The sequence below is a fragment of the Thermobia domestica genome, chromosome 10 (assembly GCF_964235325.1).
Source record: "Thermobia domestica chromosome 10, izTheDome1.hap1.1, whole genome shotgun sequence".
Taxonomy (NCBI): Eukaryota; Metazoa; Arthropoda; class Insecta; order Zygentoma; family Lepismatidae; genus Thermobia; species Thermobia domestica.
In genome coordinates, this window is record NC_137463.1 from 136,912,419 (window position 1) to 136,938,655 (window position 26,237).

The following is a 26,237-nucleotide window of genomic DNA, read 5'->3' on the forward strand; positions in this document are numbered from 1 at the left end:
GCAAAAAAAAAACGAATACGGGTTTTTTATTTTCTGCGGAAAAACGGTTTTATGGGGTAAAAAACCCATCCCAAAAGTTTGAAAGTTGCCGCCCGAAAGATAAGAAGAAGTGAACCGAAGTGAATGAAATTTTGCACAGATATTGTAAACATAAAATGAGGTAGTACGAGTTTCGTATTTTCCTGGAAAAGACGGTTAGGTGGGACACGGACCCTCCAAACCTTTGATCTGGAAATATCGAAAGTGATAGCAAGAGTATGTCAGATGTATGTAGAGATGCAAAAAAGCCGGCTTTTTTGAATCGATGGTTTTTTTTTACATAAAAAGCCGGCTTTTTTGGGGAAAGAAAGGAGAATTTTGGAAATTTTGGCTTTTTTTCATTTTCATGATTTTTCTATTTAAATAGCTTTCTTATAGTATATTCTATAGTTAGATAAAAATTCCATGACCTAAATGCCATATTTCGCTCTGAAATTCACCATCATGTTTACGAATTAAAGCTAACATGAAGAATGTAGTATTTGAGGGCAATTTTAGAGGCTATATAACTTTATTTTAACTTTTGAGTTATCGACATTTTTTTTCTTCTCGGGATCATTTCAGTTTGTCATATGTGTTTCATTTCTAAGGGCTTAGTACTCTAGCTTCTAGCGCACTTAGCGTACTTACGTCTTTCTATATATCCGTCAAAGCGTACGTTTTTCAATATATCCGTCAAACCGTACTTCCACATTTCTGTTATACTGTAGCTGTGCAACGATTTAGCAATAATTTTCCGGATACAATCTTGAATACTAATTTATACAAATAATCAGTAGCGGATTGAGAAAAGTACTTTGCGAGGGATTTCTCTGATTACTTTGTTTTCTAAAATGTCCTAATTTTATTTGGGAGGAACTTGAAGTTTATGAGTACAGGCACAACTAATATTTCGTTTCGTTTATATATTTAGCGATAATGTTTCAAATACAACCTTGAAGATCATTTTGTACTGAGAATCAGTGGCAGATTTAGAAGAGTATTTTGGGAGGGGTTTTTCTTACTAATGTTTAGTTTTCTAAACATTCGTAATTTTTATTGACGGGAGCTTAAAGTTTATGAGTAAAGGCATAATTAATAGATATTTCCTTTGTTTTAGACATTCCGTAATTTTGAGGAACAGGCTTCAGTCCGAAAGACCGCCCCCCTAACCTTCGCAAAACCGTCACTGCTGGTAATTAGTAATAATAACGATGTAAAAACAATAAGAAAGAAAGTTGGCCAACTCACAGTACACGCACTACTTCTACTTCACCGATGGAATGAAGAAAAGCTTTGTCAGAATGGTCGAATGCTGGGTTGAATCCCGAACTTCCCGATAGAAGCGCAAAAGTTCCATTCAGTCATGTTTGTTGTGCAGTTGTATTTATCTTAACTTAAATATATTCCGTAGTCCTTCTTTTGTGGTGGTGGGGTGGGGAGAGTTCCGTAATGATATGAAGGGTGTGAGCCAAGAAAATAGTAACCAACAAATTTTCAATTGCTGAGTTATGCAGCACCAGATAGACAGCAACTCATACCGCTTCGTTTAGTCCTTAATGTATAGTCTTACGTGAAAAATCAGCTTTCCGACTTTCAAAATGCAGAAAATCCTTAATTTCTTAAAATAGTGAAATTGTGGGATACCATGTTCTTGCCTCACTCCCTTCATATGTTGAATCCCTCTTGTTAAAAATTCAGAAAACTTGAGGACTGAGGGGGCCGCGATGGTGGTTATATAAAACTGTAGAATTTCAAGAATATACAGAACCAAAAACTCTAAATGTGCAACCTTTAAGTGTATCATATAAATCTAAGTATTTATCTTATGTTATATTTTAATTTTATTTTGTTCCAAAAAGAGGGTATGGAATATTTTGAAGTAAAAATACTACATAGAATTTTGCTAGTTATTTGTATATTTTTTAAAGAATTATTTACTTTTAGGATTGGCTGGTTTACACCAGCTGTTTTTTCTTCTTTCTTTTTTAAAATATATAACTGGTTTAAACCAAAAAAATAAAAAGAACGAAAAATTCGAATTGTGTGAACTTCATGGTGACGTTTCCACACATCAAACCATCTGCATTAGTTTTATTTCCTTTTCACCTTTTAATCAAGGTGTCCCATGCTCAATTCTCGGTTGAACCACAACCCTTCTTTCATGCGTAAACAAAGTAGCAGGTCGGATGTAACTTTAAGCGAAAGTCTTCTCCTTGATAATCTCGGTATTACGTACGGATGTTAAGCCTGAACATACGAAACGAAACCAAATTGTATATTTCTGCATGCCTGAATGCATGTTGTTGTATAAAGAAGCCAAGGTTGCTTACATATATTGATAGAAATTGCCATAATTTATCGATTGCCTACGTAGTGTCCAACATTACCTTGGATTGGACTTTCAATGATATGTACGTACTAAATTTGTAATTTAATACCTCAGTTTTAGCGTACTGATTATGATACGTTGACCGTTAAATGTTACATGCAAAGCAATAACAGGGTTTTTCTGTTATTTTTTTTACATTTAGAGTAATGATGGGATTTTCCCGATGGCTAGGGCGGAAGTTTCTCAACTTAAAAAAATTACTGACCGGACTTCTTTAAGCGTATGTGACCTCTTCCAGCAACACCCCGTTGTTGCATAATAACACCAAGGCGAAACAAACTTATTTCTGTCCATATGTAATATAAAAACATAAAGCAAAATATCTAAACCCAAAAAACCTGGTTTAAACCAAAAAACCTACTTTAAACTCCCCCCCCCCAAAAAAAACGGCTTTTTGGCATTTTCAAAAACAACCATGGTTCTTCCCACCCTGCTTACTTTTGTATATAGGAAGTTTAAAAAATCTTATTATATACATTAGTTAATCCTTTGAAATTCATAATGTAAATGCGTTGTGAAGTAAAATTGTTTGAAATATCTTTCGAAATTCATGGTTTATTTTCGAGGCTTTATATTATTATCGGCATCAACCACTAATTAAATGACTTTTTGTGTTATAGAGAAGCAAAACAAAATCTGCTTTATCAATTTAAAGCAGAATTTTGAAAAAAGTTCATAATTTCCCAAGCAAAAAAGCGAAGCAGAAAAAACCGAGATTTTTTCCAAAAAAGCCGTTTCCTCCGAGCCCTTGCATCTCTAGATGTATGTAAAGGACATGAAGAATTGCAACCAAACTTTTTGTATGGACACTTCTCAATAAATAAATGAATACGGGTTTTCATTTTCTGCGGAAGAACGGTTTTAAGGGGCAAAAGCTCCCACACAAAATTTTGAAAGTTGATGCCCGAAAGGGAAGAAGAAATGAATCGAAGTTAATGAAATTGTGCACAGATATTGTAGACACAAAATGAGAGAATGCGGGTTTCGTATTTTCCTGGAAAAAAGGATTGGGTAGGGGACAGAACCCTCCAAACCTTTGATCACGAAATATGAAAAGTGATAGTAACAGCATGTCAGATGTATGTAAAGTCATGAAGAATTGCAACATAACTTTGTGTAGAGACAATAAGCAAAAATAAACGAATACGGGTTTTTATGTTTTGGGGAAACGCGATTTTTGGGGCAAATGGCCCCAGGCAAAATTTTGAAAGTTGACACCCGAAACACAAAAAGAAGTGAACCAAAGTGAATAAAATTGTGACCAGATATTGCAGACGTAAAATTAGGATACGGGTTTCGTATTTACCTGGAGAAAAAGGTTTGTTGGGGCACAGGACCCCTCGAAACCTTTGATCACGAAATATGAAGTATTAGTAACACTATGTCAAATGTGCGTAAAGGACATGAAGATTGCAACATAACTTTGTGTATTTATAATACACAAAAATAAACGAATGCGGGTTTTATGTTCTGCGGGAAAACGATTTTAAGCGGCAAAAGCCCTTACGCAAATTTTTGCAAGCTCACGCTCGAAAGGCAAGAAGAAGTGAACCTTAGTGAATGAAATTGTGACCAGATATTGCAGATGAAAAACTAGGATACGGGTTTAGTATTTTCCTAGAAAAAAGGTTGGGTGGGGAAAGGACCCTTCGAAACCTTCGATCATGAAATATGAAAAGTGCTAGTAACGGTACGTCAAATGTGTGTAAAGGACATGAATAATTGTAACGAAACTTTACGTATAGGCAATACGCGAAAAGTAAACGAATACGGATTTTTATTTTCTGCGGAAAAACGGTTTTAGGGAGCAAAAGCTCCCACCCGAAATGTTCAAAGTTGACGTTCGAAAGGCAAAAACAAGTGAACCGAAGTGAATGAAATTTTGCAGAGAGATTGTAGACATAAAACGAGTGAATACGGGTTTCGTATTTTTATGGAAAATTGTTGGGTGGGGCGCGGACCCCTCCAAACTTTGATCACGAAATATCAAAAGTGCTAGTAACAATATGTCAGATGTGTGTAAAGGACATAAAGAATTGCAACATAAATTTGTGTATGAACAATTCGCAAAAGATAAACAAATACGGGTTTTTATGTACTGCGGAAAAAAGATTTTAGGGAGCAAAAGCGCCAACGCAAAATTTTGAAAGTTGACGCCCGAAAGAAGAAGTGAAGCGCATTCAATGAAATTGTGAACCGATATTGCAGACGTAAAATGAGGATACGGTTTTCGTATTTTCCTAAAAAAATAAAGGTTGCGTGAGGCACGGACTTCTCGAAACTTTTGATCACGAAATATGAAAAGTGCCAGTAACAGTATGTGAAATGTGTGTAAAGGACATGAAGAATTGGAACAAAACTTTACGTATGGACAATACGCAAAAAGACAGAAATACGTTTTTTTATTTTCTGCGGAAAAACGTTTTCAGGAGGCAAAAAACCCACCCCGAACTTTTGAAATTTGACGCCCGAAAGATAAGAAGAAGGGTACCGCAAAGAATGAAAGTTTGCACAGATATCGTAGACATAAAATGAGGGAATACGGGTTTCATATTTTCCCGGAAAAAACGGTTGGGTGGGGCAAGAACCTCGCCAAATATTTGATCAAGAATATCAAAAGTGGTAGTAACAGTATGTCAGATGTGTGTAAACGACCTGAATAATTGCAACGAAACTTTGTGTGTGAAAAATACGCAAAAAATAAATGATAGTTTTTTTAATTTTCTGCGGAAGAACGGTTTTAGGGGGCAAAAGCTCACAATCAAAATTTTGATAGTTGAGGAACGAAAGCCAAAGAAATTCAACTGCAGTGAATGAAATTGTGCACAGATATTGTAGATATAAAATGAGAGAATAAGGGTTTTATATTTTCGAAATATCGACCCGAGCTCATGTGGTTCGGATTTCATGATTAATCAGTAGGTCCTGTGTCATATAGCCTCGCCGCTGAAAGGGACGATAAAATCAACTCAATTCATATTGAGCATCATAGGAGATATAACTCCGAGGGAATTTAGTCCCTGGAAAATCTCCCCAAATCATCAACGGTACGAAATATGTCTGCAATGCAACATGTCAGTCATTTCCAACTCTATGCTCTGACCTAGTTTGATTTTCATGTTTTCAGTAAACCATACAGACAAAAGGAAGAATAGAGGTTTTCTCCCAGAAAATTGTTTCGAGGGTTGGGGGTCACACAGTCTCATATCCACGGGGAGTCTAGGAAAACGGGATCACCCTAAATTTTTACATGAGAATGAAATATGAGCATTCAAGTAGTCAGCCAATAGGATTTTTTGTTAGAATGATACAGATTTGACTCCGGCAGTAAGCTCAACTTTCAGTCCTGTGTCATTTGGAGATTTCGACTCATTACAGATTCGTTGAAAAATTTCTAAACATGTGCTATGACTAGTATGCGAACTCAAGTTTTTTTAGCAAAAGATATAAATTTTTTGCTTTGGACACTGCCCTGTAATCCAGTTTTTCTGGAGGCGAGATAATATGGTTGGAAAGGCCTATCAGATTCAAGCTCCGAACTCACATTAAAGAGACCTTCCTATGTAACTTTGGTATTATATAAGGACTAAAAACAAATATATACTGATAGCTCCAGTAATACATATTATAGGAAAGAAATTTAAAAAATAGGTGGTTATGGAATAGAGAAGTCACAGCACCCGAGCTCTATTAGTATTACTAACATATATTACCCGCTTCACTGGGTTGAAATGAAAATTTAAATGCACAACTTCGTATTTCATGTGTTCAATACCCGTGAAATATGTTGCTTTCGTTTTTAATGGATCGATTCAACACTTTCAGCCCCATGTGTATCTTTTTGATACACAGTGAGTGTTTACTGATGGACCACGTGTATCAACTAGATACACATTGGCTGATAGTGTTCATAGCAAACTGTAGTCTTGCCCCGGGATGAAATTTACTCAAACAGGGTTGGGGCTGAAAGTGTTAAACAGCATCGGAAAGATCATTGATCATATCGGGGACCCCAAAAATCATGGATTCGACACCAATATTGGAGTCGAGCCCTTGCATCTCTAGATGTATGTAAAGGACATGAAGAATTGCAACCAAACTTTGTGTATGGACACTTCTCAATAAATAAATGAATACGGGTTTTCATTTTCTGCGGAAGAACGGTTTTAGGGGGCAAAAGCTCCCACCCAAATTTTGAAAATTGATGCCCGAAAGGGAAGAAGAAATGAATCGAAGTTGATGAAATTGTGCACAGATATTATAGACGTAAAATAAGAGAATAAATGTTTCGTATTTTCCTGGAAAAAATGGTTGCGTGGAGCACGGACCCCTCCAACCTTTGATCTCGAAATATCAAAAATACTAGTAACAGTATGTCAGATGTGTATAAATGACATGAAAAATTGCAACAAAACTTTGTGTATGGACAATACACAAAAAAAATAAACGAATACTACCACCCAAAATTTTAAAAGTTGACGCCCGTAAGCCAAACGATAAGAACCGAAGTGAACGAAATTGTCCGCAGATATTGTAGACATAAAATGAGAGAATACGGGTTTCGTATTTTCCTGAAAAAAGGGTTGGTTAGGGGACAGAACCCTCCAAACCTTTGATCACGAAATATGAAAATTGATAGTAACAGCATGTCAGATGTATGTAAAGGTCATGAAGAATTGCTACATAACTTTGTGTAGAGACAATACGCAAAAATAAACGAATACGAGCTTTTTTGTTCTGCGGAAAAACGATTTTAAGCGGCAAAAGCCCTTACGCAAAATTTTGCAAGCTGACGCCCGAAAGGCAAGAAGTGAACCGAAGTGAATGAAATTGTGACCAGATATTGCAGACGTAAAATTAGGATACGGGTTTCGTATTTTCCTGGAAAAAAGGTTGGTTGGGGCACGGACCCTTCGAAACCTTCGATCATGAAATATGAAAAGTGCTACTAACAGTATGTCAAATGTGTGTAAAGGACATGAATAATTGTAACGAAACTTTACGTATAGACAATACGCAAAAAGTAAACGAATACGGATTTTTATTTTATGCGGAAAAACGGTTTTAGGGGGCGAAAGCTCCCACCCGAAATGTTCAAAGTTGACGTCCGAAAGGCAAAAACAAGTGAACCGAAGTGAATGAAATTTTGCAGAGAGATTGTAGACATAAAACGAGAGAGTACGGGTTTCGTATTTTTATGGAAAATTGTTGGGTGGGGCACGGACCCCTTCAAACTTTGATCACGAAGTATCAAAAGTGCTAGTAACAATATGTCAGATGTGTGTAAAGGACATAAAGAATTGCAACATAAATTTGTGTATGAACAATACGCAAAAGATAAACAAATACGGGTTTTTATGTACTGCGGAAAAACGATTTTAGGGGGCAAAAGCGCCTACGCAAAATTTTGAAAGTTGACGCCCGAAAGAAGAAGTGAAGCGAATTGAATGAAATTGTGAACAGATATTGCAGACGTAAAATGAGGATACGGGTTTCATATCTTCTTTAAAAAAAGGTTGGGTGAGGCACGGACTTCTCGAAACTTTTGATCACGAAATATGTAAAGTTCCAGTAACAGTATGTGAAATGTGTGTAAAGGACATGAAAAATTGGAACGAAACTTTACGTATGGACAATACGCAAAAAAACAGGAATACGTTTTTTATTTTCTGCGGAAAAACGTTTTCAGGGGGCAAAAACCCAAACCGAACTTTTGAAATTTGACGCCCGAAAGATAAGAAGAAGGGTACCGCAATGAATGAAAGTTTGCACAGATATTGTAGACATAAAATGAGGGAATACGGGTTTCATATTTTCCCGGAAAAAACGGTTGGGTGGGGCAAGAACCTCGCCAAATATTTGATCAAGAATATCAAAAGTGGTAGTAACAGTATGTCAGATGTGTGTAAACGACCTGAATAATTGCAACGAAACTTTGTGTGTGAACAATACGCAAAAAATAAATGATAGTTTTTTTTATTTTCTGCGGAAGAACGGTTTTAGGGGGCGAAAGCTCCTAATCAAAATTTTGAAAGTTTAGGCCCGAAAGGCAAAAGGAATTCAACAGCAGTGAATGAAATTGTGTACAGATATTGTAGATATAAAATGAGAGAATAAGGGTTTTATATTTTCGAAATATCGACCCGAGCTCATATGGTTCGGATTTCATGATTAATCAGTAGGTCCTGTGTCATATAGCCTCGCCGCTGAAAGGGACGATAAAATCAACTCAATTCATATTGAGCATCATAAGAGATATAACTCCGAGGGAATTTAGTCCCTGGAAAATCTCCCCAAATCATCAACGGTACGAAATATGTCTGCAATGCAACATGTCAGTCATTTCCAACTCTATGCTCTGACCTAGTTTGATTTTCATGTTTTCAGTAAACCATACAGACAAAAGGAAGAATACAGGTTTTCTCCCAGAAAATTGTTTCGAGGGTTGGGGGTCACACAGTCTCATATCCACGGGGAGTCTAGGAAGCCGGGATCACCCTAAATTTTTACATGAGAATGAAATATGAGCATTCAAGTAGTCAGCCAATAGGATTTTTTGTCAGAATGATACAGATTTGACTCCTGCAGTAAGCTCAACTTTCAGTCCTGTGTCATTTGGAGATTTCGACTCATTACAGATTTGTTGAAAAATTTCTAAACATGTGCTATGACTAGTATGCGAACTAAAGTTTTTTTTAGCAAAAGAGATATAATTTTTTGCTTTGGACACTGCCCTGTAATCCAGTTTTTCTGGAGGAGAGATAATATGGTTGGAAAGGCCTATCAGATTCAAGCTCCGAACTCACATTAAAGAGACCTTCTTTTGTAACTTTGGTATTATATATGGACTAAAAACAAATATATACTGATAGCTCCAGTAATACATATTATAGGAAAGAAATTTAAAAAAATAGGTGGTTATGGAATAGAGAAGTCACAGTACCCGAGCTCTATTAGTATTACTAACATATATTACCCGCTTCACTGGGTTGAAATGAAAATTTAAATGCACAACTTCGTATTTCATGTGTTCAATACCCGTGAAATATGTTGCTTTCGTTTTTAATGGATCGATTTAACACTTTCAGCCCCATGTGTATCTTTTTGATACACAGTGAGTGTTTACTGATGGACCACGTGTATCAACTAGATACACATTGGCTGATAGTGTTCATAGCAAACTGTAGTCTTGCCCCGGGATGAAATTTACTCAAACAGGGTTGGGGCTGAAAGTGTTAAACAGCATCGGAAAGATCATTGATCATATCGGGGACCCCAAAAATCATGGATTCGACACCAATATTGGAGTCGAGCCCTTGCATCTCTAGATGTATGTAAAGGACATGAAGAATTGCAACCAAACTTTGTGTATGGACACTTCTCAATAAATAAATGAATACGGGTTTTCATTTTCTGCGGAAGAAGTTTTAGGGGGCAAAAGCTCCCACCCAAAATTTTGAAAATTGATGCCCGAAAGGGAAGAAGAAATGAATCGAAGTTGATGAAATTGTGCACAGATATTGTAGACGTAAAATAAGAGAATAAATGTTTCGTATTTTCCTGGAAAAAATGGTTGCGTGGAGCACGGACCCCTCCAACCTTTGATCTCGAAATATCAAAAATACTAGTAACAGTATGTCAGATGTGTATAAATGACATGAAAAATTGCAACAAAACTTTGTGTATGGACAATACACAAAAAAATAAACGAATACTACCACCCAAAATTTTAAAAGTTGACGCCCGTAAGCCAAACGATAAGAACCGAAGTGAACGAAATTGTCCGCAGATATTGTAGACATAAAATGAGAGAATACGGGTTTCGTATTTTCCTGAAAAAAGGGTTGGTTAGGGGACAGAACCCTCCAAACCTTTGATCACGAAATATGAAAATTGATAGTAACAGCATGTCAGATGTATGTAAAGGTCATGAAGAATTGCTACATAACTTTGAGTAGAGACAATACGCAAAAATAAACGAATACGAGCTTTTTTGTTCTGCGGAAAAACGATTTTAAGCGGCAAAAGCCCTTACGCAAAATTTTGCAAGCTGACGCCCGAAAGGCAAGAAGTGAACCGAAGTGAATGAAATTGTGACCAGATATTGCAGACGTAAAATTAGGATACGGGTTTCGTATTTTCCTGGAAAAAAGGTTGGTTGGGGCACGGACCCTTCGAAACCTTCGATCATGAAATATGAAAAGTGCTACTAACAGTATGTCAAATGTGTGTAAAGGACATGAATAATTGTAACGAAACTTTACGTATAGACAATACGCGAAAAGTAAACGAATACGGATTTTTATTTTATGCGGAAAAACGGTTTTAGGGGGCGAAAGCTCCCACCCGAAATGTTCAAAGTTGACGTCCGAAAGGCAAAAACAAGTGAACCGAAGTGAATGAAATTTTGCAGAGAGATTGTAGACATAAAACGAGAGAGTACGGGTTTCGTATTTTTATGGAAAATTGTTGGGTGGGGCACGGACCCCTTCAAACTTTGATCACGAAGTATCAAAAGTGCTAGTAACAATATGTCAGATGTGTGTAAAGGACATAAAGAATTGCAACATAAATTTGTGTATGAACAATACGCAAAAGATAAACAAATACGGGTTTTTATGTACTGCGGAAAAACTATTTTAGGGGGCAAAAGCGCCTACGCAAAATTTTGAAAGTTGACGCCCGAAAGAAGAAGTGAAGCGAATTGAATGAAATTGTGAACAGATATTGCAGACGTAAAATGAGGATACGGGTTTCATATCTTCTTTAAAAAAAGGTTGGGTGAGGCACGGACTTCTCGAAACTTTTGATCACGAAATATGTAAAGTTCCAGTAACAGTATGTGAAATGTGTGTAAAGGACATGAAAAATTGGAACGAAACTTTACGTATGGACAATACGCAAAAAAACAGGAATACGTTTTTTATTTTCTGCGGAAAAACGTTTTCAGGGGGCAAAAACCCACCCCGAACTTTTGAAATTTGACGCCCGAAAGATAAGAAGAAGGGTACCGCAATGAATGAAAGTTTGCACAGATATCGTAGACATAAAATGAGGGAATACGGGTTTCATATTTTCCCGGAAAAAACGGTTGGGTGGGGCAAGAACCTCGCCAAATATTTGATCAAGAATATCAAAAGTGGTAGTAACAGTATGTCAGATGTGTGTAAACGACCTGAATAATTGCAACGAAACTTTGTGTGTGAACAATACGCAAAAAATAAATGATAGTTTTTTTTATTTTCTGCGGAAGAACGGTTTTAGGGGGCGAAAGCTCCCAATCAAAATTTTGAAAGTTTAGGCCCGAAAGGCAAAAGGAATTCAACTGCAGTGAATGAAATTGTGTACAGATATTGTAGATATAAAATGAGAGAATAAGGGTTTTATATTTTCGAAATATCGACCCGAGCTCATGTGGTTCGGATTTCATGATTAATCAGTAGGTCCCGTGTCATATAGCCTCGCCGCTGAAAGGGACGATAAAATCAACTCAATTCATATTGAGCATCATAGGAGATATAACTACGAGGGAATTTAGTCTTTGGAAAATCTCCCCAAATCATCAACGGTACGAAATATGTCTGCAATGCAACATGTCAGTCATTTCCAACTCTATGCTCTGACCTAGTTTGATTTTCATGTTTTCAGTAAACCATACAGACAAAAGGAAGAATAGAGGTTTTCTCCCAGATAATTGTTTCGAGGGTTGGGGGTCACACAGGCCCATATCCACGAGGAGTCTAGGAAGCCGGGATCACCCTAAATTTTTACATGAGAATGAAATATGAGCATTCAAGTAGTCAGCCAATAGGATTTTTTGTTAGAATGATACAGATTCGACTCCTGCAGTAAGCTCAACTTTCAGTCCTGTGTCATTTGGAGATTTCGACTCATTACAGATTCGTTGAAAAACTTTTAAACATGTGGTATGACTAGTATGCGAACTAAAGTTTTTTTTAGCAAAAGAGATATAAATTTCTTGCTTTGGACACTGCCCTGTAATCCAGTTTTTCTGGAGGCGAGATAATATGGTTGGAAACGGCCTATCAGATTCAAGCTCCGAACTCACATTAAAGAGACCTTCCTTTATAACTTTGGTATTATATAAGGACTAAAAACAAATATATACTGATAGCTCCAGTAATACATATTATAGGAAAGAAATTTGAAAAATAGGTGGTTATGGAATAGAGAAGTGACAGTACCCGAGCTTTATTAGTATTACTAGCACTGGGTTGAAATGAAAATTTAAATGCACAACTTCGTATTTCATGTGTTCAATACCCGTGAAATATGTTGCATTAACATTACAAATGTATGAGCATACTGGTATTGAAATTTGAAAGACGTTTATGCCCAATTGAATTCAATAAGTGATCCATTTCCTTTGGGAGCTTTCATTTTTTACTTTTAGCAGCTTGCCGTCCCCTAAACTGTTGCTCGGAGCGTTTGTTCCTTGCCCCTAGATCTGGCACTGATTATTGGAGATGACTGTGATCTGGACAGAAGGTCATGGCTTAGTTATAAACAATAATACAGCAATCAACTAAAACGTAAATATAGTGTGAATACTAACAACTCGCTGATTGTGCGAGCAATTTTTCTTTTTTTTCCCTGAGCTCATATAATAGTGACTGTGTCGCTCTCAGAACACGTGCAGAACATTTGGCAACGCCATACGCGAGCCCGCCTGAAAAAAATACGAGCTGAAACTTCTGAGTAATTTTTCCAACCTGCATTCAAGGTTTCTTACGTTGAAGTTCGCTTACAATATTTTGCTAAGTTCAATCCTCTTCTTTCCTTTCTCTTCGTTGATGAAAACAAACGACCTTTCCTACTTATTCGTGGCATGATTTTTTTACACACAGGTACTGAACTTTGAATTTAGCGCTTGAGAGTAGCAGAAACATACGAGCTTGATATTCCTCCGTGAAACCAACATCCACTCGTCACTGAGCTGTGTTGCTCGCCACTAGATGGCAGTATAGGATGCAGTTACGAAAAACGAGCAATTAACGATTTGAATTCCACTAATTTCACTTACAAATGTTAACCTATTGCGTTAGTACTGCATCATATGTTTTCCTAAGATAATGTAATTTGTCGTTAGCTTTTTTCGTTTCCCTCAATTTCCATGCAGATATAGACGAAATGCTTTCGATCTTAACTAGCGCATTTTTCTTTCTATTTTAAATAATATTAAATTTGCGTACCAAATAAGTTAATTTAACTAAGATACAGACAAACTAATAATTACACAGAAGAAATCAGTATAATCATAATCTTGAAATTCCGTCTCGTTTCGGCTCAAAAAGTGGAATAGTTTCCTATATAAATCAATGGAGAACATTTTAAAAATGGCAGCGGTATCAGTCCTCTTAAGTGGAAATTGTCGCCGAGCATTATAAAGTTAATATGGAAGAACTATGAAATAAAGTAAACAGACACGCGTCATTTTGTAATAAAATTACATGGCGAGTGCATTTTATCTAATCCAAAGCTGTTATCGTCGAATATACATGATAAAAAGAGCTCTGGTTAGCCAAATTAAAAACACCTCAGCCATTTAACCCTCTAGAGGCAAATTTTTCTTCGTCGCCACCGTGGGGAATATGGCTTTCTTATTTTCCTGAAAAAAGAAAACCGTTTAGGTGGGACACAGACCCCATCCAAAACTTTGATCGTGAAATATCAAAAGTGCTAATAACAGTATGTCAGAAGTGCTTGAAGGACACGAAGAATTGGAACGACACCTTGTGTAGGGACAATACGCAAAAAATAAACGAATGTTTTTTTATTTTCTGCGGAAAAACGGTTTCTGAGGGCAAAAGCCCGACAAAAATTTTGAAATTTGAGGCCCAAAAGGAATTGAATGACATTGTGCACAGATATTGTAGTCGTAAAATGAGATAATTAGGTTTCGTATTTTCCTGAGAAAAAAAAACGGTTGTTTGAGTCACTGAACTTTTAAACCGTTGATTACGAAATATCAAAAGTGCAAATAAGCATACGTCAAAAGTTCGTAAAGAATATGGAAAATTGGAACGAAACTTCGTACAGGGACAATTTACATAACAATAAATTAAACGTGTTTTAGTATTTGCGCGAAAAACAGTGTGGAGGCCTAGGCTCCATCAGAAAAAAGTAAATATTACCGTAATAGCATAGGAAGGATTGGACCTAAGCAAATGAAATTGAGTGTAGATACCATATAGCCCCTATGTAAAATAAGGAATTTCGTGTTTCTCAAGTGTCCCTATCCGTTTTGCTTCAAATTTGGCAGATCAACAGCAAACGGCATAAATCGACACGTGTTCTTGTTTAAGCACAAAAACTTTGTAAGGGTTAAAGGTGCCTCCTGAAATACTATAAAATATGCTATACTGTTTGTGCTTGTAGTCGATCTGCCAAATTAGAAAAAAACAATCGGATGGAGACAAGACACTATGAAACACGAAAGGCCATATTTTACATATCCTAAATCTACATACAATTTCATTCGCTTCGGTCCACACATCCCGCCACTCAACGCCTCGGTCCACTCAAGAGTTTTTTTTTCTTTTGGAAAATACGAAACACATATTCCCTTATCTTACCTCTACAATATTTGTGCATATTTTATTCACTTCGGTCCACTTCTTCTTGCCTTCAACTTCACGGATGACTTTGTCAGACAAGGTAGGTCTACTCAATGGTGATGTATTGTTTGTTGGTTGTGCACTCAGTGTTTCTTCAGTGCTAACTCCTTGTGCATCGGAATGACCTGGAGTGGCAACTTGGGGGTCCTATCGAGGCAAATCAGCGAAGTACGTATGTAGTGTGGTTTAGCCGTATGGTAGCTATGACATTCTGTTTGTGACCGTGCAATGTTCCCGAAAAAAGCCAATGTTTTTCTGTCAGCAGTGTTCGAATAAACGAAGGGGTGTAGGGAAATCCACCCTAACGTAAAACTTATCTCCGGCTTATATCACGAAAATAATATAGTATCCCTGGCAGGAATAATTAATACCACTGCATTGTTGGTTACCATCAGTACCTGGTGGTTATGGATCTTCACCACAGCGAAATGAAACTACCACTAATTTTAAAGTTTTTTTTAATAATATCTTGAAAACAAATAACATTATTGAAAAAACAAAAACATACTGCACTAGATAATATTCTGCATGTGTTACCGTTATCACAACTCACCTATCTTCTTTGGGTGTGCCGCTATTTACACAACCCGCAAAATTGCTAAATCTTTCAGCAGTTGCAAATGGAAAGCAGATAAGTGAGTTGTGATGACGGTGTCAGATTGAGACTCATAATATCTAGCGCACTATGTTTTTCCTTTCCCAATATTTGTATTTATTTTGAACATATTACAGAAAAACTATAAAATTAGCGGTAATTTAATTTTCGCTGTGGTGAAGACCCTTATGCAACCACACATAGGGAATATGACGTGTCCACCATTTCGTCTCTATTTGAGATCTTAGCATGATACAACTAATTATTTTACCACGTGGGAAACCTATCCATTCACGCCTATTTTGACGCATCTTTACCTGACAGTTTATCCGGGAGTCCCTACGCTCCTTTGGGGAATCCCTTGTGTACTGATTTCATGATTGCGACATACCCATCTTTGAATAGAGCAGGTTTCGTTCCTTTGAGGTGACCATGCCGAATTGCCTCTCTTTCGAAATAGAGGAGATATATCACTCTAAAGTATATTTGCCCCGTTTTCGGCATCATGTAGCTCCGAAATTATGTCCTAGGGAAAAGTGCAAAAGGACTTTTTTATCTTGTTTTCGTGTCGGGAATCACCTCCCGAATTTTGTTGGTGGAGTTTCCTTTCACCCTATATATATATATAATTTGTAACATCGGGAATAACAAAGCGAACATAGTACCTCAATGCAGAATCAACTTCGGTATCACTGTACTAAAGTACGACGGCTTGAGCCGAGTCAACCCCCTGTTCACGCAACTGATTGAGTAATTATATTTTATTATTGCCATTTACTTAACTAGATGCACAGAGATGCGATTTTATCACTATACTATTGTATAACATTGTCTGACAAGTGAGTGTGATTATTTTTCTTCGATATGTATCCCCTTTTTACAATTTTTTCATTCATAATTATAAAACCGAAATCAAACAAATTGGTTTCCTAAAACAATATTTATGACATTTTCTACAACCCATGAATTTAATTTTGCACAATGTCAAAACCTGTTTCAACTGTAAATAATAATAATAATAATAATAATAATAATAATAATAATAATAATAATAATGATAAGCATGTATGTATGTATACAGTCTGTGAATAACGAGTTATTAATGCTTTCACATTCTGAAACAAGACTTTCAGTTTGCTTTTAGTATGGAAGTTGGGCTCCCCTAAAAATAGTCTCGGGTTCCTTCAAGAAAAACTTACAGAGTATATCCCTGAAGCTCATCGAATATGGGGGAAACGACATTTTCTTCCGTACCATGTCCCTTCTGTCCATTTTATTTATCAGGTGACAAGTTCATTAATTTTATACTGTTTGACAGTTTATAATTTTATATATATTTACAGTTTTGTTATTAACTACTGTAATTTGATTAAATATCCTGAATATAAATTCTGATTCTTTACTTGTATGTTAAAATTTTATTCAAATATATCTTTTTCAGATGTGGTTTATAGTGGATCATGCTCAACGCGAACAAATCCAGAAAACGGCAGAATTATATTTAGTCCATCTGGAAATTTAGTGCAATACAGATGTAATTTGGGATACAAATTAGTTGGTGTGGCTGCTTCATTTTGTTATCAAGGTAACTGGAGCCATCCTGAACCCATTTGTATACCTGATGGTAAGTTTTTGGTACCTTTCATGAAAAGCTTTTATTTCAATTGAAGTACAATACGTTGTAGCTTTTGGAATTTAAAAACACAGATCGCGAGTAATGCAAAAATCGGGCCAACTAACATTCACATTTAGCTCTATTGCAGCACTGGTAGTCAACCAAACATTAAATACTGTATTGCCTACATAGTTACGTACTTGTCTTATTTTGAATCTAAAGTGCATTATAGACAGCCTTTGGATAACAAACTAAATTCTGTTTGGGTAACAAAAACCACCTAAAGATAACGGAGAATATTGACCGGAAGGATATACCGTACAAGGATTCTTGTATTGATTTAAAATATTTTAAAAGAAGAACATAGATTGGAGTAAAGTTACTTGAACTTTCTTTTTTAGTGAATCCTGGCTCACTTTTCAATTTCAGTCGTAACGATAGTTCGATAGGAAGTTTGCTTTTATATTGTAACCGAATACATTGAAATAACTATATGAAATCCGAAAATCCGGATCCGGAAAACGGGGACTTATGGTAACCTTAGATTCGAGTTCGTTAAACATTGTTTCGAGTAGGCAACAAAAATATACTTTGATGACCGAAATTATACTTTCACAGTATCTAGTAAAAAGCATGTCACTAAAGCGTTTCGGTGGTTCAGGAATGTAGTGGCTCGATGTGCTAATCGGAGTAGTCAATGTTAGTTAGTTACATACAGTATATGAGCTTAATGAACATGAAAAATGGAAATTTTTCTGGCAAAATAATGGCGATTACCGTTTTGCATGTTTTAGTTGTTGAACCTAAATATTGTTTAATTGTTCCTTCTTTCCTTCTTCGCTATTACAGTGTTTTTCATTGTTGTGTGCTGATACAGTCCCCTATCAGCTATATCGTAAATTGTTTAAGCTTGCTTCATTGTTACATTTGTCTGGATTTCTGTAATTTATTTTATTGTAGTAATAGGATGCTAACTGTCCCGAATTAGGCGAGATATCCCGAACTTTAAGATTTCTTTCTTAGCTCACCATGTGGCGGGACACAAAACATCCAAAATACTTACAAAATATGCAACAGAAATTCTTAGTGCCCACGATGTGTGCCTATGACTATCGAGATATAGATACGGTTGTCACTAAAATTTTTCATGACTAAAATTTTTACGTGACTAGCTGCAGCGAAGTCACCCCTTATCTTATACAGGGTGTTTCAAAACAAAACCGACAACGTTTGGGAGATGATTCCTAACATCAAGATAAGACAAAAACTATAAGACAAACCTGGGTTCATAAATGCTTCCTTTGGGAGTTATAGGCTGCCGAAAACATGAAAAAAATGAACTTTAAAGATCCATAGCTCCAAACCTATGGGACCTATCGTAGTCGAATCAAGACTTCACTTAAGAACTAATATGTGCCCTATCCAAAAATCCATGTTTCAGAAACATAAGCTACTCACGCAACATTTTTTTATAGAGGGAGTTTCGCTACGGATATATAATTTGAAGTACTCACCAACTACCTCTATAAAATTGTTTCGGAAATACCACAAGATTCTGAAACATTTATATTTGGATAGGGTATATACTAGTTCCTAAGAGAAGTCTTAACCTGACTACGGTAGGTCCCATTGTTTTGGAGCTATAGACATTTAAAGTTCATTTTTTTTTCATGTTTTCGGTAGCCTATAACTCCGAAAGGAAGCATTTGTGCACCCAGATTGGTCTATACTTTTCGTCTTGTTTTAATGTCAGGAATCACCTCCCAAACGTCGGTGTTGTTTTGAAACACTCTGTATTTTGTTTTTACCGCTTCAAGGCTTTTCAGCTTTCCTTCCGCCAACAAGTTGATGCTACGAATTTCTCTTTCGTGTGTGTTTGGTTTAAATTTTCATTTAATTTTCGTTCATGAATATATCAAGATTCCCACTCATTTGACCAACACGGATTTTCTGACTTTTTCAGATTTTTCAGGTCACGATCTACAAATTTCCAAATCCATATATAATATGAAAAAGCAATTATATTTTTCCTCTCCAGGGAGTTCTTTATCTACTGTACAGGTAGATATGCAAGTGTGTGCAGGTAGAGAAGTTTCACAATCAAACTAATTTATTTTATAAAATGTCTATTACCGAGTAGCCAGTTAGGTCAAAAAAGAAATGGGCCCTGCGAAATTAGAATTTATACTTATACGCGCTAAAGCTCGCTGGGGGCTCTGCCCCAGGCCCCCGGTCATGGCTTTGCCATGAGGTGTCAAGTTCTAGAAAACTATTCCTTGAGAAATTCACTTCCCTTTACAGCAGACACGGATTACCAACACATACTTCAATTCAACCGGTATTATTTCTTCCATTTAACTTTGAACAGCAAACACGTAGTTTATTAGAAAGAACTCTATTACTACTTTTACTCTGACAATCATGTACATGGCTTATTATGTACACTTTGCGCACATCTATTCATGTTATACACAATAACAGAATTTATATTCTGAAAGATAAACAGCGGACACTGTCTTGCAATAGCCTACCTATTAAACCTTGCATTTTCCGAAAACACTCACTGTTTACAAATGTGAATTTTTGCAGCCTTTTAAACATTCTAAGACTAGTTGCCATCCTCCCCACTGCCTTCATTGGTAAAGGAGTTTCGTTATCAGAATGTTCTTAGAAGGGACACAAAAATCACAAAGAAAGCTTGGGTGTTTGTAGGCATGAGCAGTAGCCCTCTCTCTCTCTGTCATACATTGTCCATCTGTTCTGCAGTATTGCTTTGGTTTGATTCCATCAATCCATCAACTGGGTCTACTCTTGAACTTGTGTTGTTTGGTTCTGTCCTCTAGTTACATTAACCGAATCCACTGTTTCAATTCATCTCTTCTTTCCTCTGAGCAAATCCATCTTTTGATTCCGCCAGTCAATCCGGTTCCTTTCAGAGATTCGATCCTTTCATTCCACTAAAGGATTCGTTGTTTTGGAACGAATCGTTCCGGAACTACCTATCACTAATTGAAAGTACAAATATTATCGAAGTTTCGGGTATTATCGAAAGTTTGAATATTATCAAAGTTTCGAGTCTTATCAAAAGTTTGAATATTATCGGTTTCAGATATTTGAAAATTCTAGTGTTACCAAAATTTCAGGTGATTTTGAAATTTGATTATTACAGAAATTTCAGGTGTACTCGAAACTTCGAATATTAACAAAATTTCTGGTATTCTCGAAACTTTGGATATTATCGAAATTTCGAGCATTATTCAAACTTTCAATGTTACTGACATTTCGGTTATTGTCGAACCATTACGAAGCTTCATTGATCGAGTATTCAAAAGTTTTCGAATATCACTAAATTTTGTCAATCATGATTTCTTTTTTTGATGTGATTTTAGGCCCGTTTCATGCGCGAGGCTGATGGCACCAAAAGAAATATATATGCCTGACTGACATTCGAATCAAGGATCCCTAGCTTCGGAGTGCAGCAAGCTAATCCTCTTTGCTAGCAAGGTTGGCATGAAATCTTAAGTGCCGATAACAATGCAGAAATTACTTCATGTACTTAAATCTGGCTTTTATTAGCTACTGAATCTCGCGTCTCACGAGATCATGCATTGAGCTAATTTACATGTAGGTTCTGTTTCGATATTATATACTGAATCAACCTCAAAATTGATTTATTAGAATAATATCTATTTTGATTTCAGACTTTAACGTAGTTACTTTTGATAGGCTAATACCTCATCTATTGTCTACGTAATATTTTCTTCTTTTTTTTTTTCCATTCATATTTCATATTTATTCTTCATATTACACATAATAGTCAATACTTATCATTAAATACTAATATAATATAACGGTAAAATAAATAGTAATTGCCATTATTAGTACAAATTAGATACCTTAAACATCTAATACATATATATATGTATAAATTCTTGTTTCTATCACCTATAAGATTACATTGATAAATATCAGGCCTATACTAATAAATAATAAATCATCAATTGATTGATAGGTGATACTAATTATCAATAATTATTGATTGATTGATTGATTGATTGATTGATTCATTGATTAGGTATTGATTGATTACTTATTGATTTATTGATCACTTATTGATTGATTTTTTTTTTTTTTTTTTACAACCCATTACCAAATAACACATTTTTACTTTAATACTCTATTACTTATTTTAGCTTGACGAAAAACATATTTGTGCTCTATTCATTGTAGCTTATTAATGTATAACTTAACCTAAATCTACTTCTTATCCTTTCCCGTTTTCCGCGGTTCGCGATTTCTTTCAGTTTTATATAGCCGTTCGGTAACGTACCATGCATGTTTTATTGTTTGCAATTTTTTTTTTTATAATTGTTAATTTAATGTTTGTTTTCCTTATTTATTACATTTGCAGAACACTTCTATATTTCCAAATTTTCAACTTTTATTTATTTATTTTATTTTTCTCTACTCATTTCAAAATTTCATAATTAAAATATTTCAATTTAAACTGAATTTCCCACTTAGTGCTAAAACATTATGTAGATTCAATGCAAGCAAAATACACTTATACTCATTAGTAAAAATAGATTTTGCCTATGCAGTTTAAGTTCAATTTCAAATAACCTTAGCACTCTATTAAAATATTATTCAAGCTTTATTTATACTTATCATTAATTATTTGAAATCTATGTTCAAAATTTTGGATACATGTTTCCCTTTTTACGGTTTATCATGCTTTATTTCATATTTTGAAATGAGTTTAGATACTTTAACGTAAATAAAAATTGATAATATAATAATAATAGATAATACTCCTAAAAGTCCAATAATTGCATACATCATATAGTCATTTTTTAGTTGAAGATTTGGAACTACAGAATTTAATTTTAATTTTAACAATTTTTCAGCCAAGACATCTAGTTCTTGCGTATTAGCTGTAACATTTAAGTGTTCGTCTGAGCAGTTCCCTACTAAATTTATCATTTCGTTTGAGACTTGTAAAATTTTCTTCGTCGGAATTACAATGTCTCCAAAAATGAGATTATCAAATTTTTCATATGAAATGAAATATGATCTATTACTTCCAAATTGAATTTTTTCCGAATGTACTTCTTGTTGCTCGCCTAATTTCGTCATATAGCCTGGTTCTAACGCTGAATATAACACTCCAGCATGAGTGTAAGAATATGATATGTTTGACTGATATTTCTCTGATTTTAATTGACAGTGTTCTACCGAATTTTTGAATATTAAATTATTCAAACATTTGGACTCCGTATTTAAATTTACATTGTTACAGAAATACAAAAAACTTTTAAAAGTACATTCATCTTTTTCTAGGCTATAGAATTTTCCTCCAGTAAAATATACCATTTCCGGTAATTTATAATAATATCGTCGATTGTCAATGAGAAATCCCATTGATATTACCTCATACATTTTCGATATGCTAGTTTCATAGACAACTGGTGTGCGTAATAATAAATCAACATTATTTTCATTATAATAAAATTTTAACAAATGAACACTCGATATTCTATAAAATAATCCAATGTCTTGAGAATATACTGTGTGTTTTAATACATCATGAGAATTTATGAAATCCAAAACTTCTTGATTACTCAATATATGATATGTTAATTCGTTAGATAAAATATTTTTCAAAATTTCGGAAACACGTTGTTTCGCCATATGCAAAAATAAATTTGTTAAAATTTTCCGATGAGCTTGGTGCATATAACAGTAAAGTTCTTGTAATTTTGACCGAAAATCATCCAATATGTGCTTGACCTTAACAATTACACCATGAACTATACTAATTTGACCATTCACAGATTGTTTTAATCTTCTGACCTCATTTGTTAATACATTTTCGTGTTCGGTTAATTTATTTATTGACGCTGACATTTGTTGTCCATGCACTAAGTTGTAAGCTGATAGTCCAATGGAAGAAAATCCTAGAATCCATGAGAAAATAGATCTCCTTGTCCTATTGTTATTCATGCATTGTGCTATACCATCCTTGTATAAAAATGCACATGGGATGGAATTTAAAATATTTGTGCGAAATTCTAATTCTTGTTTTCGAAATTCTTCGGAAATATCTGGCACTTCCGAACAAACTTCATGAATTGGAACTGATTCATGAAAGTTTAGGTGTAATTTAACGGTGGTATATACCTCATTTACCGTATGTACTGCGAACGAATCTTCGGAAACTGCAATTCCTAATTTCTCCAAAGTGTATTGCTGATGTTCTGCTGCTGTTACAACTGCGATGCCAACTAATATTAATATTCCAAACATGATGTGACGGATTTTTTTTTCTTCCACAATCTGTAATTTATGGAAAATTTACCTCTTATTTATTTATTTATTTATTATTTTGCCGTGTTTATGATTATTTCAGACATTTACAATTAGTTTCAATATTAAATATTATTTTACTTTACTTATTTATTTCTCTTTATTTTCCTTATAAGCATATGACACTGTAAGAGACGAGACCATTTCCTGTCCGTCAATGCGTTAGCCTTTGGTTCTTTGGGATATTATGCGAACACTAAGTTCACTACCCAACTAGGTCGGGCTGACTCGACCTAGGTCAGTGCTCATACTTATAAGCAAAATAAAGTTCATGTTTTTTTTTTCTTTTTTTTTTTTAGTCACCTAGTGTTTCTTCTTCTAATTCATCCTCAATATATGGCTTTAATCTACGAATTTCGACAGAATCATATTTCACCTGTCCTTTATTATTATAATATTTTACCTTATAGGAATTATTATTTAACTTTTCAATTATTTCCGCTCTAATATTATATTTTTCTGCGAAACATGCTGGTGTCCCTGGTGTTGGCATCTGACGCACTAGAACCTTTTGGCCAATTTCAAAAGTTGGTTGGTCAAATTTCTTTTCCATATATTTCTTTTGAGATTTGAACCGTTTTTGCAAGTTCTTATATGCTAAATTTCTAGCTTCTTTTAATGCGGCAATACGTAACTCGTTATCTTCGTGTTCACATGGAATGTCTAAAGAATTTTCAAGAGGGGTTCTAGCCTCTTTACCGAATAACAAATAATATGGACTATATTTCATTCCGTCATGTATTTGTGTATTTAAAGTAAATACAATACTCGGTAATACAACGTCCCATGAATTAAGTTTCTTATCACAGTAGTGTCTCATTACTGTTTGTAGAGTTAAGTTCATTCTTTCCGCTTGACCGATTTTATAATGGGCTCCTGTGTTAGCAAAGTTTAGATGAATTCCAAACCGCTCGGCCATTTCTTCCATTAGTTTCCCCCGATGTGAGGACAACCGATCTAGCAGAATCTGCTTTGGGATGCCATACTTTAATATTAGTTCTTCATATATAGTTTGACATATCGTTTCTGCAGACACATTTGGAATGGATTTCGCTATCAAATATCTAGTAGCTTGGTCTACTATAACTAAGATATATTTATGCCTATGAGTGCTTGATATCGGAAATGGTCCAGCCTCATCTATCACTATGCTATCCCACGGTTGGTACTGTGGGTATGTCTGTGGATGTAACGGAATACGTCCAGTCTTCCTCTTGTTTACTTGACAACTTATACAGGATGCGCACTTATCGTGAAAGAATTTCTTCATATTAGGAAAATAAATTTTCCTAACTGCTCGTGCATAACACTTGCTATAGGAGAAATGTCCTCCTCCGTATTGTTCTACATGTAATTGTCTAAATACGTATTCACGCAACGAAAATGGAATACACAGTAGATATTTCTTTGCATTCGCAAACCTATGTATCCTATACAGTCTTCCTTCTCGTATTTCATATATTCGAGCTTGTTTTTCGAGTTCCGGTGTACATTCATCTGGATGTTCTATTGCATTAATCAACGGTCCAAATATTTTGTCTTTTCTCTGTAATTCGGCTACATCTATATTCTCTTCAAACGTTAGAAATGTATCGAGTGTATCTAAATCGAAATCATTTTTATCGGGAGTTATTGTTGTGTTTCTGCTCAATACGTCAGATGGATTTTTACTCCCTTCACAATGAACCGGGATGTACCTGTATTCTTCGAGTTCTAAAGACCAACGTAAAAGTTTTGGTGATAGTTTAGGACATGTTTTTAAATACGTAAGGGCACGACAATCCGTGTATAATTCAAATTCATTCGCATATAAATAAAAATTGAATGCTTTGCATGCTGCTAATATACTAAGTAATTCCTGTTCCACAATATGTCTTGATTGTTCATTTGGTCTTAATAGCCTACTATAGTATCCCAATGGTGTCCAGTCACCATTTTCTTGTTGCTGTAGCAACACTGCGCCTACGGATTTTGAACATGCATCCGTGCATAACCGTAAAGGTCTTCCCTGAACATATGGACATAACAATGGAGCAGATAATAGAGCAGCTTTTAATTCCTCAAATGCTTTTTGGTGGTTTTCATTCCACACGAATTTTTGTCCCTTTTTCAAAATTTTCTGTAAGTCTGATGTTAGATTCGCATAATCCTTACAAAATCTTCTTACATAATTTGTCAGTCCTAGGAATGATTTTAATTCCTTTGGTGATTTTGGTGGTTTAAACACCTTAATTGCCTTCATTATTTTCTCACTTATCTCGTATCCACTCTCGCTTACTAGATGGCCTAACGCTAAAACCTTTTCCTTCATAAACTGACATTTCTCTACTGACAGTTTCATTCCAAATTTTCTTAATCTTTTGAAGACATTCTCTAAAACTTCTAACATTTTCTCCTGCTCATTAGTAAATAGGAAAATATCATCCATATAATAGGATACAGACTCAACCGATATGTTCGCCAACGCCATAGCCATTATTCTAGAGTATACCGCCGGTGCGCTCAAGTAACCTTGAATTAGTCTAGTGAATCTATAACTTCCTAGACCCGGGATATTGAATCCAGTGCAATCACGTGATTCTTCTGTGATTGGCACTTGAAAATAAGCAGATT

General features: G+C 35.3%; 1 protein-coding gene across 1 annotated transcript in view; it reads left to right on the plus strand.

Annotated features, from left to right (window-relative positions):
- The window catches only part of LOC145662734 (uncharacterized), a gene marked incomplete in the record, with an annotated part of 1,843,005 nt that overhangs the window by 323,583 nt on the left and 1,493,185 nt on the right, over positions 1–26,237 (plus strand). The window contains 1 exon segment of the mRNA XM_081728599.1: positions 17,085–17,267. Within this exon segment, the coding sequence (XP_081584725.1) occupies positions 17,085–17,267 (183 nt within the window).